Raw genomic sequence first — 15,053 nt, forward strand, 5'->3', positions numbered from 1 at the left:
AGTTGATCTGTCCTTCATTCTGAAAGTTCTCGACAGATGGCGTTAGAATATTGTGTTAGAAACGTCATGATATTTGGGACGATGTGTGATCAAGTCAGGATGGCCGAGTGGTCTAAGGCGCTGCGTTCAGGTCGCAGTCTACTCTGTAGGCGTGGGTTCGAATCCCACTTCTGACAAGACTTTTTTCCTCCCTATTTGTTTTTACTTGTGACCGCTGTTCTCTTAAATTAATTATTTGCATGTCTTGCCGGCTCCTCGGTCGCCGTTAATTGCACTGTGCAAAGAGCGCTGCTGATGCGCTCAGCCGCATTAATTTGTTTGAGCCTTTGACTTGTTCGCTCGCACTTGTTTGCCGATGTAAATGACACAATTAGCACGCCTGGCTGGTTTCACTTGCTGCAGTGTTTACTGTAGTGCCATTGCCCCACTGTGGCATGTTTGTTTGCGCCCGTGTCTCTGTTTGTTTACTCCACTGACTTTGAGCATTTTTAAAGCGGTAAAACAACAGGGAGTTGATAATGTCCTGCTGACCAAATGTTAAGCTCTTCGGGTCTTTAAGTCTAAAATGGCTTAAAACAGAATTTTTGCAACTTTGTCCTTTATTTTCTCAGAACCCTTCTGCTAGGGAACTTTTTTAAGGTTATTCATAAGGGTCCCATTAAATTGTTAAAAGTTCGAAAGAATAAAAGATATTTTAATTACAAAGAAGTACAAAAATATATAACTTAGGTATTACACCGTGTCTCCAAAGGTCGAAAACACTTTGGGTTTTATGATTTTGATTAAAACAGGCAAGAGTTGACACAGACACTCTGAAGTTAGCACTTGTAGCTGGTGACAGTGACATTCATGATTGCAACATAAAATCATAAATAAATCATGCCGCTTGGTGGAAAAGAATTTTTGTGTCAAAGCTGCAACCTAAACGAATAAAATTCTTTCTGAGAAGTTTTCTTAGTTTATAAATATCATGGCTTGAACATTTTTTGTGGCCTTATGAATTTACTGCACTTCTTTGCACATGCCACTCAAGAATAGCAGGAAACTAAATGAGAGTACCACCCAAAAAAAAAAGCGCTTTCTCAAAGCTTCAGCAAAGCTGATTCAGAATACGAGACTGAATATGCGATGGCACTAGTAAAATTAATAGACCATATCTGCCTGCAGTGAGGAAGGGAATATGGAACAAAACATTCCACACAAACCCTAAGCATTCCATACTCATACTTCACGCTCAATGGATTTTGGATGACACACTATTTCTAAGGAGGGCTAAATGATGCATATGAAAAACGTCAACATCGAAGTCTTAATAGGTCAACGAATACATTACACAGCCAATGGAAGCAACAAATAACGGTAAGGTTTTATAAATGCAAACACATATAAAATATTTATTTTTAAATTGATTGTTGTTTAAAGGAGAATACAGTAAATAATTAAAAAAGGAAAATATCTGTAAGCTTATCAAAGGCATAGAGAGATCGAAAACATTTCTTAAAACAGATCCTATGCTAAATCAAAACGAAGTTCAAATGTATCTACAAGTGGAAGTGCAACTGCCTCTTTTGAGTATGCCGCGTGATTCTGTGTTTTCCTTCGTTTGATGCATCTGACAAAACGAAACTTGGTCAACTGGGAATTTGCATCTGGGAGGGGCTCTGACCTCTCATGCCATCTGAGTTGGGTTACATCTCTGTTTGGAGCGACGGCCAAACAATGGGCAGTGCATTGACTGCGTTTTATTGGCTTGCAGCAATGCTGAGTATATTTGTTTGGAAATTTATCTAGTCAATTTTGTAATCTCAATACTTTTGCCCAGCGTTCGATTTCCGCACGGGCTTCTCGAACATGTCCGCCCGATATGACGTCTGATTTCCGCCTTGCGCATCAGCGAACAGTCGATGATGGACTGGGACTGGCAACCCGTCTATGTCAGTGGGTTGTTCCTGTGTCCTTCGAAGTGAATGTGGGTTCCGCACTCTAGACTTTCACCGTTCAGCAATTGCAATTCCTTTTGATAGTATTGAAAGCATACCTTTGTGGCGGGTTTTCCTGATGCTTTAAATAATAAATTTTTCGTATCATTCATTGCGTACCATTTCGTTCAAAATATGTACAGCTGAAGATAGATATGTTTCTAATTTGTCTACGCAACCAATTTTAGGTGCCTTTTGTAACCGGAAAATTTAATTTGTAACACTTATTTACACGTGTCTTTAAATATTAAAATATTAAAAATGATCACATTTGCGATTTCAGATAAACATTTTGTTTGCGACGATACATTTCTCGGTTTTTGACAAAACGAAAGATTTGCTACTTAGGGATATATTTTGGGGCACACTTTTGGAAGGGTCAGAAAATATTTAACTTTAAAAAATATATACAAGCAATAGCTTCTGTGATGGTGGCAAATTAATGTTATTGAACCAATGAGCAATCCGTATTTTTAGTTATGCAACTAAGAACGATTTAGGGCGACGTAGCACGCAATACATTACTGTACATTACTTTAAAATTAGTTATATTCGAATGCATCTGCATAGTAAAGTTTATTTGGATGGGACTGATGCCTCGTCGAAAGCTAACTGATGCGCCTAAGAATTATTAATTTTTCAAACGGCTGTGAAAATGCACATGCTTTTCTCTGGAGGAGAGGTTCATGGGGAGTATTTCTAGCACAACACCAATTTGATAAGCATCACTGGCAGTAGTCATCCGATCGACGACAAAATGTCGCACGTGTTGCAAGTAAGAAAACTTAAAAAACTCAAAAACTTTCTTTGTTGTCTGGGGTATTAATAATGTATGGAATGACGATATAGGGTATGGCGGTGGACTCTGGGTGGATGGTATGTTACGTCTTGAGTTCCTAAGAGGCGATTCGTTAAAAGGGAAATATGATTTTTATAGTCGTGGCACTCGAATATATGGTCTTAAAATAAGCGTACTTTATTATGAATATATAGATAAAGAAATATAACCTTCATAGGGAGAATTCTGACGTTCTTAACTGAATTGAAAATGTACTTAAAAATAGAACGTCACTTGTTGAGTGCAAAATGTTGAGCTGAATCGGTTCCAAAATGTGCTCAATATAAGAACATAATCAACTTATTTGATGTTGCTTTTTGGTTCAAACTTTTTGTTTTTGAGTTTTTGTCTAGTGAGTCCAAATCTTCTGCTTAACGATCATGAGTTTAGAAAAAAGTTATACCAAATTTTTAAGAAAAAACGGAAAGGTAAAGAAAACAACTAGGTGTTTTACTTCTCCGATGATACTTTGCTTTCGCACACATTTTTTACAGGAACATGACCGGTGCTGCTCGTCTATACTGCGGGCAGGATCCTTGATCAGGCAACTTACATTTGTGAGATCGAACATTGATTTAAATCGATTGGGCGCTTGATCAGCTTGAGTATGCAGGTGCCCGACAGACGTAACAGAAAACCTGTTACCATTCACTATTCACTTTTGTGGCATAATAACGTAAAAACAAAGCAATATTTAAAAATATCGTTTTTGAATTAGAATATAAAATTTAAAAAAAAATAAAAAAATAAACATAAACGTGATCCCGCAATTTTATTTTTACTACCATAATAATTCTTAAAAAGATACTAAAATCCTTTATATCTACGTTAAGTAAGTGATATGATGTTGTAAAATATTGTTAAAAGAATTAATATTTAATTAAAAAGAAAGTTGCGCACTGTTATGTTTAAGCTAACATTGGAAGTGAAACTTACCAGACAAAAATGCGGGAAATATACAGTTAAGGTCTTAAAAGCCAAGTTTTAGAGAATTAAATGCTCTACAAGATAAAAAGATTTTAGCTCTTTTTAAAAATAAAAATTAACTTTAAGATTTTGTTTTTTTTAGGTTAGAACTTACACACGAATTTACGAGCACCACAATCGATAAATACAATATCAAGGTCAAATACACAAGTTACGAGCCCCTCTGATTAAATAGCATTAGCAACGGCAGTCTTTTGCTTAGTTTAACACATTGGAGATTGATGTTACCTTAATCCATTCTGATAGACAAAATCAATTTCAAACCACTTTTGAAAAATGGGTTTGGGCGAAACAAAAGTGGTAAAATTTCCCATATATATCTACTATCTCTACCTGAGGGATACCTTCAAATAGTTATCTGGCGTCAAGTGGAAAAATTTTATAAAGTAAACTAATACTTGTTGCAAATCATCACGATGTTGGGGAAGTGGAACCTCTGGCGCTACAGGAGCTTCCTAATCATCTTCAGCTGGTAATCTCTTCGCATACCAGGGTCAACTTGCTGAGTGACTCCCTGTGAAAGGAATCGTATTTCCAAGGAACCTTAGCGTGGTCCTAATCATAATATCTATTGCTTAATGCCAAGCCTTTATTTCAATCCGATCCCCAGATTACCGTAGAAGTTGCGATAAACTAAGTTAGTTATAAATAAAAGCCCATCATTTAACGAAAAACGTCAAAATTAAATGCCACAAATAAAAGACTTGGTACCAAGTGATGTTAAGGTATATTATTTCAACAAAAATCACTAAATTAAAAATCTAAATAATAAAAACATTTATTTTTGATGTGTAAGAAATTTTTAAATAAATTGTAGCTTATTTATACCCTTGCAAAGGGTATAATAATTTCAGTCAGAAGTTTGCAACGCAGTGAAGCAGACGTTTCCGACCCCATAAAGTATTTATTTATTTATTCTTGATCAGCGTCACTAAACGAGTCGATATAGCCATGTCTGTCTGTCCGTCTGCCTGTCCGTTTCTACGCAAACTAGTCTCACAGTTTTGAAGCTATCGGGCTCCAAAAAGTCTTCTTTCTATTGCATGTAGTATATGAGTATAACTATACCTTATAGTAGACGACTATATCATATAGCTGCCATATGAACGATCGGAAAATTAGTAGTAAAATAATATGAAAAAATCATATCTTCGGTGTTTTTTAACATATAACCTTCTAAGCTTAGAAATAAATTTTTTTAATTATATACTATATCTACTATATATATCATATAGCTGCCAAAGAAAAGATCGGAAAATTGGTGGGAAAATAATATATAGCAAGTTATAGCTTTGGTGCTTTTTAACATATAACATTCCCAGCTTGGAAATATCATTTTTTAATTAGTTCTGAATTTCGAATTAAATTTTATAAAAATCGGACGACTATATCATATAGCTGTCATAGGAACAATCGGGAAATTAGTGGGAAAATAGTATGAAATAAAAATTACTTACTAAAGTTGTTTATTTCTTTAACTGCAAGGGTGTAAAAACTACGGCTTGCCGTAGTTAACTTTCTTGTTTTAATTGAAATATGTATATTTAGAAATCGGGTAGCAATGATTTTTTAAACTGTTGCTTTCTCAGATTCCTTTTCTCTAGGAAATCCACCGAGGACTTTTAATAAATAATTAAAAGTTTGGAAGAATTAAGGATATTTTAATTAAAAGAGAAAATAAGCAGTAGCTCCAAATTTTGGGTTATTTAATAAAGTACACACTGAAACGGCCGCCAGTATTTGGTGCGAGATTCAACAAATTGGTGCAACAAATAAATCATAAAACACTGTTTTGAGTCAACGCTGCAACCTGAACGAAACAGTTCCTAACAGAGAGGTCTTCTGTTCTTTTTTTTTGAGCCCTTCTGAAATTTACTGCACTTTTTCTCGCAAGCCACTCAAGAATAGCAGGAAATGGGAGCTCCCCCCAAAAAACAGCGATTCCTTAGCAAAGTTGATGAGGAATCCGGTAATTGCGGTATGCACGACACCAATAAAATTAAAACCATCTCTGACTGACAGTGAGGATAGGGTATGTGGAACAACATTTTCATACTCACACATCACGCTCAATGGATTTTGAAGGACGACGAGAAAAGGCAGATGAAACCGACATCTAGTAGGTTTAGAAGCACATTACCAAGCCTATGGGAGCAAAAGATATTACCCTATTTAAAAATTTAACCAGAATCGGTGCACAAATACCAAATTAGCTTTTTTCTTAGCCGAGACAAGGTTTATATACCCTTGCAGTTAAAAGAAATCGTCAACACTAGTAACACCATCTTAAATTGTTAAGGATTGTTGCTAACTTCAGTGATATATACAAAAAAATGCATTATTCTCGGACCGTTTCTTTGACATCTATATGTTAGAGTCGTCCGGTTTTTGTTTAATTTAATTCGAAATTCTTTAAAATATAAAAATGATAGTCCCAATATTGTAAGACAATATGTCAAAAAATACCGAAGCTATAGTTTGATTCATATTATTTTCCCACCAATATGATACAATTAAATTCAAAATTCAGAACAAATTAAAAAATGTTATTTCCAAGCGTAGAAGGTTATAAGTTAGAACACGGACAGTCGGACGGACAGGGACGGACGACCGACGGACAGACGGACATGGCTAAATCGACTCGTCTAGCGATGATGATCAAGAATATATACACTTTATGGATAAGAAACGTCTCCTGCACTGCGTTGCAAACTTCTGACTGAAATCATTATACTCTAGAGGGTATAATCAAAACGAAATCGTTCCAGTTACACCTCTTAGTACATACGTTTCTGGACTGCAACCGAAAACGAAACTGCAAAAGTATCTAGAGCTTCGTCATTTGCGTATGCTGCGTGATTCTGTGTTTTGCTCCGTTTGATGCATCCGACAAAACGAAACTTAGGCAACTGGGAATTTGCATCTGGGAGGGGCTCTGACCTCTCATGCCACTTCTCCATATCCGAAGTTTGCATTTTTACTGCAAATTCGAAATCGATTGTGATGTTCCCTCATCTGACTTGGCTTACATCTCTGTTTGGAACGACAGTGCATTGACTGCGTTTTATTGGCCTGCAGTAATGCTGAGTATATATGTTTGGCAATTTATCTAGTCGATTTTGTAATCTCAATACTTTTGCCCAGCGTTCGATTTCCGCACGGGCTTGTCGAACATGTCCGCCCGATATGGCGTCTGATTTCCGCTTTGCGCATCAGCGAACAGTCGATGATGGACTGGGACTGGCAACCCGTCTATGTCAGTGGGTTGTTCCTGTGTCCTTCGAAGTGAAAGTGGGTTCCGTACTCTAGACTTTCACCGTTCAGCAATTGCAGTTGCTTTCGATGGCATTGAAAGCCTTTGTTGCTCTTTTTCCTGATTCTTTAAATAATAGATACAAGTTGCAGGCACCATTCGTAACACTCCATAACACCAGTTTAAATCGTTAAAAATCTCCAACTTATAAAGTTAGGGCAACCAATATAACCAGCTAAATTTAAATAAATTTGATCCAGATCTGTCCATTAGAACTTATGTTTGCATATGTGACGAAACATATAACGGCTTTTGACCAAACGAATCAATCATTGCTTTGAAATATATTCGACCTAGAATTGAGGTAGGGTCAGAAAATGTACGTACGAAAATGTATTAATAATAAGGAACAAAGGATTAATGCGTATATTTTGCTTGAGCAACTTAAAACCATTTTAGTTTAAACAAATTTCCTTGGGCTTTTTATGACGCAGAGATAAATTTATCGTTTACAAAATGGAAAAGAATGTATTTTGCGTACACGAAAAAACCAATTTTTGGGCTTTGTGAAAGCGAAAACCGGAGCCCGGCTAGTTGTTTATGCTTTAAGGTAATTGGGTAATTAGATCTGATGTAAAAAAGAAAGTAAGATTTTTTTTTTAACTTTTTAGAAGCTATTAGTTGTTAATGTTAATGTTTACTCTTTAAAGTGGAAGTGCAAAATGTAATTCACAAAAGTTAAAAAAGTGCCGACACATCACACATAAAATCCATTTAAGCTTTTGTATTAAGCATTACTTTAAATCTAAAATTAAGTTTAATAAAGTTGCTTAGGCGGTGTGCTAGTTTTTAAGAGAGTACGCTATTTATTTCGAATGCATTTCCGCAGATGCAAAGTAAAGTTTTTCGGCCGGGACTGAAGCTTCCTCGAAAGCTAACTGCTGCGCTTAACACGAATTCGTTACGCCATGTTGCACATTTTGCGAATGTTGGCAAGTTCAAACGGCTGTGAAAATGCACACGCATTTCTCTGGAGGAGAGGTTCATGGGGTACTCCCCTTTTTAGCACAACAGCCATTTGATAAGCATCACTGGCAGTATATAGCCATCTGAACGACAACAAAATGCCGCACGTGTTGCAAGTTAGAAAACTTAAAAAATACTGAACAACTTTTTTTGAAAGCTGGAGCATTAATAAGCCGTTATGTACCTTTGGTCATTTGGATACAGCAGAGAATAGCCATGGCTTGCTACGTCTCAGTGAGATTGTGCTTTTGATAGTCATGTCACTATGGATATGGATAAAAGTACGGTTGCTTATGGGCATTTATTGAAGTATATTTTCAGTAGCATAGATTTTGGGGCAGATAATAAAAAGTAAAAGTTAGTAGCATTACTTTGTTAAAATCTATTGCTATATATAATCAGAATCATTCTTTTTATAGAAGCAAAAATATGAAAATATTTTTTTAACAGGCACTATTTTTTTTGGTGCCAATTTAAAGTGTTTTTACTGGAAAGTAGTTAACAAGTCACAAATTTAAAGTAAGTTTCGTTCATTTGTACCTCTTTAAGATTTTATATTCCTATCAGATCGGAAAACATCGCACACCTTTCTCCTCCGTTTATCTTTCACTGCTTTCACTCCCCTCCTCCCAGAGAGATACCGGTAAAGTTGGGACGCCATGTACTGCGCAGACTCACTGAGAGGAGGGAAAGCTCCCCTCAAAATGCAACTAATTTTAATCAAAACATTCTGCCCGCTTTCACCCTCCGAGGCCAGCCTCTTCTCACCTACACGAGTACTGCTGCTTGTTCCCATTCGAAGATTTCCATAGACGAGCAGGGCGCACATTTGATTGAATTGTTATTGTTACGAGGGCTTGGGCGTAGCCGTTTGTTGTTTGTACAGATTTGTACCTGTCCTCTGGCCGCACTTTTCCTCTTTGCCCAGCATTGTCTTCTTTTCGGGCTTTTCCAATGCCGTTTGGAAAAGTGCACAATTCGGGCTGCTTGTTTGTTTTGTTCAATAACTAGTGCAACGATTGTACGTGAGTTGATTTTTGTAGCCAGGAGTCTCGCCGGTGTACTGGTGTGCATCTGGAATGTTTGGTCGAGCGAATCGGTCTACATAATGCTCGAGTAGCCATGGTTATTCCACACAGAACCAATGTGACCCTGACCTGTTTTATGCATCGGATAGCCTGTTTCTTTTGCCTCCTTCCATTGTGAAACGGTCGGCTGAATTGAACCGTCTGTTGTCTAAAACCTATTTCCATATTAAGTCCTTCACACGCACTTACACACCCACACGTGCACAAGTCACTGCCATGCCCCATTTTGTGTCATCATTGGAAAAGGAATGCACAGCAAAAATAATAAGCCATTTCATAAATATCATGAGTAACATTTCAATATTGGCTTGTGTGCTACTTTAGTGCTACATTATACAGAATCGATTTGGCGTCTATAAATTATTAATTTCAAAAGTAATAAATTGAAATTGGTTTAAAAATAACGCTACAAATCATGGACCTTTTATTATAGAACTAAAACTGTACAGAATGTATTGAATCCACACTTTAGGTCGTATGTCGTATGCTTTAATGCAACCGTTGTTAAACGTACTCATATTAAAGTAGTTCCTAAATTGTTAAAAATCACCGTTGCCGTGATGATTTTTGAGATTGTCAAGTACTGAATATTCTATTTCTAACATATTAGTTTACCTAACTGAAATATTATTTTGATTTTTATGCCTACAAACCATTTTGATAGGTGTATTGGTTTTCCAGTTGTTGCATCCTTTTGACATGCAGAAAACCAAGCCGTCATAGTGAGTTGGTTGGGTGTCACGACCGGAAAACGTCGGGCACAAACGTTTAATTGACATAATTAGCTGGCTGTCTTCTGGCACACAAACGCACGTCTGTCACAAACTGAACCTGTCTGTTTTGATTACCCAAGCGGGGAAGTGCTTTGTCTGGCTTACTTGGGTATTTCGCAAATATAAAAGTACGTACAACTTTTGTAAAAGTGATTCCATTAAAATTTGTAATTACGTCACAAAATTTAAACAATACTAAGGGTCTTAGTTTACATTTAACACTTTAATATATTCGTTCACAAACATTTGAACTTTAATGTTCTTGAATTGCCCTAATCTGATAAAAAGTGGAGAATTTTCATTTTATTTTACATAATTTTGAGTAATGAGCTTTTTTGGTAGTCGGCTGTTAGGCCTTTAAGCTTTAAGTTTTGCCTTTCAAGAGCACCTGCAGCGAAATTGGTCGAATGAAACATTTTCCAGGCATGTTGTCGACATTTTTATGGCTGCCACGTTTGCTAACTGTCCCGCTCTGCATCCTCCCTGCTCGCCCGCCAGCCACTTGGCTGCCCAATTAAAAGTTTTAGCACATTTTCACTTGAAATTAATTGTCGGTAAACGTAATTCATGTCCGAGACACGATTGCGCTGAAGGAGAGCAGCGGAGGACCCGGGACACACAATAGCAACAATGCATTGCAGTGCAAGGGAACAGGTCCTGCAAATGTGGCCAAAGGCACCGCTACCAATGAGGAGAAGGGAGGGCGGGAGATAGCCAAAAGTATTTAGGGCTTGTGCTACTTTGTAGTTGCTAGCTGTTGCATACTTATGTGCGCTAATGCCAGGACATTTCAACTAACTGCCCCATATTGCAGCTTCCAGGCAGGAAACTACAAGTCGCGTTGCTGCGGATAGTCATCTACGAAATAAAACCGGAAAGTGGAGGAAAGGCGGGTGTTCGAAAGGGAAAACCCCACCGGTTTTGATTATTTTTCCTTAATTTAACTAACCTTTTGCATACCTGTTGAAAGCGTTCATTAAAAAGCAACTATGTTATGTAAATTAAAAGAAACCCCGTTTTGACCTTTAAAAGGGTAATTAAATTTGGCGAGAACAATGGGAAACATCATTAAAGTGAAACTGCACAAATCATGCCCAGCCAGCGAGGTTGGGCTGGAGGGTCGATGGTTATTGGGCCAGTTTCCCGGCGAAAGCCATAAATAACAGCTCACCGCCATTTAGCAGGAGCAAAATGAAATTTTTCAATTAAGTTAAAGGCCAGTGTCGATAGCGAGCCAATGTCATTAGCAGGTAAAGGAGCCGAAGTTTCAGCAGCAGCAGGAGCAGATGCAGGAGGAGGAACTGCAGCAGCACTGGAAGCAGGACATAAATAAAATCGAAGCCGGGCAATTTTATGTCCATTTAATGGCAGTCGGTGGCCATAAAATGACATAAAACTGGACGGGTAAATGTTTAAATAATGCCTGAAATTGCATTTAGAAGCTCTCCGGCAGGTGGGAATCGGCTTGGTTGTGGCTCGGGTTTTTGGCCGCCGCACTAATTGACAATTCAAAATGTTTGGGGCGGCCGAGTGGAGCTGGCGTGCCGGTCATAAAGTTAATAAGCAATTTGCATAACAAATTGTCTAAACGCTGACAACATGACGCATAGAACTGCCGAGTGAGAGTCGAATGGGACCGAGAGTGCAGCACTGCTAGCAGTGCATGGTGCTTGCTGCCTGGCTAATTTCCATTCGCTCATGTTGCGTATACGCAGTGTGGACCTCCCAGTGGGCCGCGCGGGCATGCATTTAATTGTTTCAAACCGGACATCATCCCATTTTCGGCCCTCCCAGTCCCTCCGGTCATGACACTCGTGCGCTTCGGATTTTTGCAAATGCATGCTCGTAATTTATTCTCGGCGTGTTAATTAGCGCGACTACATTCGAGGGGAAAAAGTTAGAAGGCCAATCGACTTGGGGATTACCTTTTAGGGACAGGATTCAACTGATCTTCGGACCATTTAATGTGCCGCTTTACTTATTATATGTCTTATATACTAATAATGAGAATAATTGAATAAATATGCATGATTTCTGAAAGGAAAATCAAAAAGTATAGGTACTGTTCAGAAAACCTTCCTTGACTATGCTGAGTTTAGTTAGAGTATAAGTGCCATTGAAAATATCAGAAAACTTAAATTTATGACCAATAGTGATCGTATTGAATTGTGTGGGCGGCCAATGCTGATAGCTCCGGGAATCATTATTCCCATCCTAATTTCTGGCCCACCTTCCGGTCTCTCAACATTAGTTTGAGTTTCCTGGCTCCACATACGGCCCTTCCTGGACGGGGTATCTGAATAACATGCTTATGGGGCTTTGGCGGACCTTCCACGGCAATTAGCCAGTGTCAATTGTTCATGCTGCCGAGTGTGAGCGCGTGCGTGGGACATTAGTGGAATGCTTTTTTGTTCCACGTCGGAACAACCTATATGCATAACGAGCATACATGCATTTGTGTATGTGGCAGGGACTGAGCTAACTGCCATTTGCAGCTGTTTCTATTTCCGTTTACTGGCCGCAGAGTGCAGCCCTCCCCAGTCCAGCCCGTCCATTCCATTTTCCCCTGGGCACTACATCATTTGTAATTTGATGGCATGCTCGGCGGAAGAGGAGGAGCAGCAGGAGGGCGGGAGGGCAGGTAGGGCAGGGAGAGCAGGGGAGGATGGAAGGACAGATGGCAAGGAACTGTGCCTCAAAGTATGCAACACAATTGCGGCCAGGGCCATTATAATTGCAAACACACATTGCAACACAATCCCTATCCCTCAAACATGCACACGGCCAGCCCATCTGCCATCCGAGATACATTTGATGTTAGCAGTTGCATTTTGCATTATGCTTTGTTATAATTAAATGATTATCAATTTGGCAAATATTTGATTGGGCTGGCTTGCGAAAGGAGAGCTAATCAAGCGTAAATTGATCTCAGTTTGCACAGATGAATGACCAGGACGAACAGTCGAAGGTCCCAAGGCTTACTCCATGGCAAAGGAAAATTGTTCTTACTGCCATAAAGTTTATAATTTATACGTATAAAGGGAAGCACATAATGGGTAGTCGTTGGATTCGCTTTGTAATCGATAAATTCATCTCCTAAATCCGTAATCAGTTTAAAATCACACTCGAATATTATAAAAAAAATATAATCTGTCCTAAGTTTTTAGATTCGAATATTGATAGAATTCTCTATATTTGTCGAAGGGACGGTAAAAATCATATCAAGATAAACCTTATTTTGAGGCTGACTCTTTTCTGTTCATTCCTATGTGAAAAAACTCAGTAATTCTTTACTAAATTTAAATTAAAGAGATGGTGCCCCTGAAAGGTAAACTCTTTGACCTATTGGCGCATGTAAGATAGCAGCCGATAGCTTATCTAATCCTTTTAAAAAATCACAATAAATAAAATTTATGAGTGCGAATAAAAGCGAGGCAGACTTTCGCCGAGCACCGATAAGGCAGCCTTATAAAGGGGGTGTTGGGATGATTGCTTGCCAGTTGTTGATTGACCAACATGAAGCTGTTTGTATTCCTAGCCTGCCTGGCAGTGGCCACGGCCAGTGTCATCCCCGCCGAGCCCGCCAAGGCGGTGGCCGTGAAGGACCTGCCCCGCTCCGGAAAGGTCGAGGGTCGCATCACCAACGGCTACCCAGCTTACGCGGGCAAGGTGCCCTACATCGTGGGCCTGAGCTTCAACGACGGAGGATACTGGTGCAGCGGCTCCATCATCGGCAACACCTGGGTTCTGACCGCTGCCCACTGCACCAACAGCGCCAGCCATGTGCTCATCTACTTCGGAGCCAGCTTCCGCCACGAGGCCCAGTACACCCACTGGGTTAGCCGCAGCGACATGATCCAGCACCCCGACTGGAACGACTATCTGAACAACGACATCGCCCTGATCCGCATTCCCCACGTGGACTTCTGGAGCCTGGTCAACAAGGTGGAGCTGCCCAGCTACAACGACCGCTACAACAGCTTCTCCGGCTGGTGGGCTGTGGCCTCCGGATGGGGTCGCACCGACAACGACAGTGGCTTGTCCAACTACCTGAACTGCGTGGACGTCCAGATCCTGGACAACAACGACTGCCGCAACTACTACGGTGGCAACTACGTCATCGACAACACCATCTGCATCAACACCGACGGCGGCAAGTCCTCCTGTAGCGGCGACTCCGGCGGTCCTCTGGTTCTGCACGAGGGCAACCGCATCGTGGGCATCGTGTCCTTCGGCAGCGGGGAAGGGTGCACTGCCGGCAGGCCCGCCGGCTTCACCCGCGTCACCGGATACCTGGACTGGATCCGCGACCACACCGGCATTTCCTACTAAGAACTCCAATTAAATAAAGCAATGGTATGAAATCGAAAAGCGCAGTTTAATTTATTGCACAAAATCTGAAAAAAAGTATGAAGGTATTCCAGATATAATTTTTTTTCTATTATTTTAAATTATGCATGTATTGTAAGAGAAAACAAGTAAGAACGTTAGAATCCAGTCCCTCGACTATCAGATACCTTTCACTCAGCTTGAGGGAGCAATAGGAAAGTGGAGATATATAAGCAGCAAAGCAATATTGTAAAGCGCCACCTAACGGCTGTTACGGTATATGTCATGTGGGCGGCAGACAGTTTGGGATCGGCGCACTTTTATAACCTTGCAGAGGGTATACCGATTTCAGTCAGAAGTTTGCAACGTATATATTCTTGATCAGCGTCAGTAGACGAGTCGATCTAGCCATGTCCGTCTGTCTGTCTGTCCGTCCGTCTGTCCGTCCGTTTCTACGCAAACTAGTCTCTCAGTTTTAAAGCTATCGTGCTGAAACTTTCCCAAAAGTCTTCTTTCTATTGCAGGTAGTATACAAGTCGGAACCAGCCGGATCGGACAACTAAATCTTATAGCACCCTTAACTATCGGGGGAAAAATTAAAAATGAAATTATATCTTCGGTGTTTTTAAACATATCACATTCTTAGCTTGGAAATAACATTTTTTAATTAGTTCTGAATTTCGAATTAAATTTGATCAAAATCTGAGACTATATCATATAGCTGCCATAGAAACGATCGAAAAATTAGTCGGAAAATGTGAAAACATTTCATTCTTTGGT

General features: G+C 39.5%; 1 protein-coding gene and 1 non-coding gene across 2 annotated transcripts; both read left to right on the plus strand.

Moving 5' to 3' along the window:
- The first annotated feature begins 93 nt into the window (after nt 1-93).
- On the plus strand, nt 94-176 carry Trnal-cag (transfer RNA leucine (anticodon CAG)). Its single transcript has one exon. It is a non-coding gene; the product is annotated as a tRNA-Leu (tRNA).
- A 13,281-nt stretch (nt 177-13,457) lies between these two features.
- LOC108029358 (serine protease 1) lies at nt 13,458-14,315 on the plus strand. Its single transcript, XM_017101580.2, has one exon. It carries the CDS (start codon nt 13,461-13,463, stop codon nt 14,274-14,276), a length of 816 nt encoding a protein of 271 aa, XP_016957069.1. The 5' UTR covers nt 13,458-13,460; the 3' UTR covers nt 14,277-14,315.
- The last annotated feature ends 738 nt before the right edge of the window (nt 14,316-15,053 follow it).

The sequence above is a fragment of the Drosophila biarmipes genome, chromosome 2R (genome assembly GCF_025231255.1).
Source record: "Drosophila biarmipes strain raj3 chromosome 2R, RU_DBia_V1.1, whole genome shotgun sequence".
Lineage (NCBI taxonomy): Eukaryota > Metazoa > Arthropoda > Insecta > Diptera > Drosophilidae > Drosophila > Drosophila biarmipes.

Bases quoted from the DNA above. Each gene is read 5' to 3' on its own strand.
- LOC108029358 (XM_017101580.2), top strand. From the start codon at position 13,461: ATGAAGCTGTTTGTATTCCTAGCCTGCCTGGCAGTGGCCACGGCCAGT.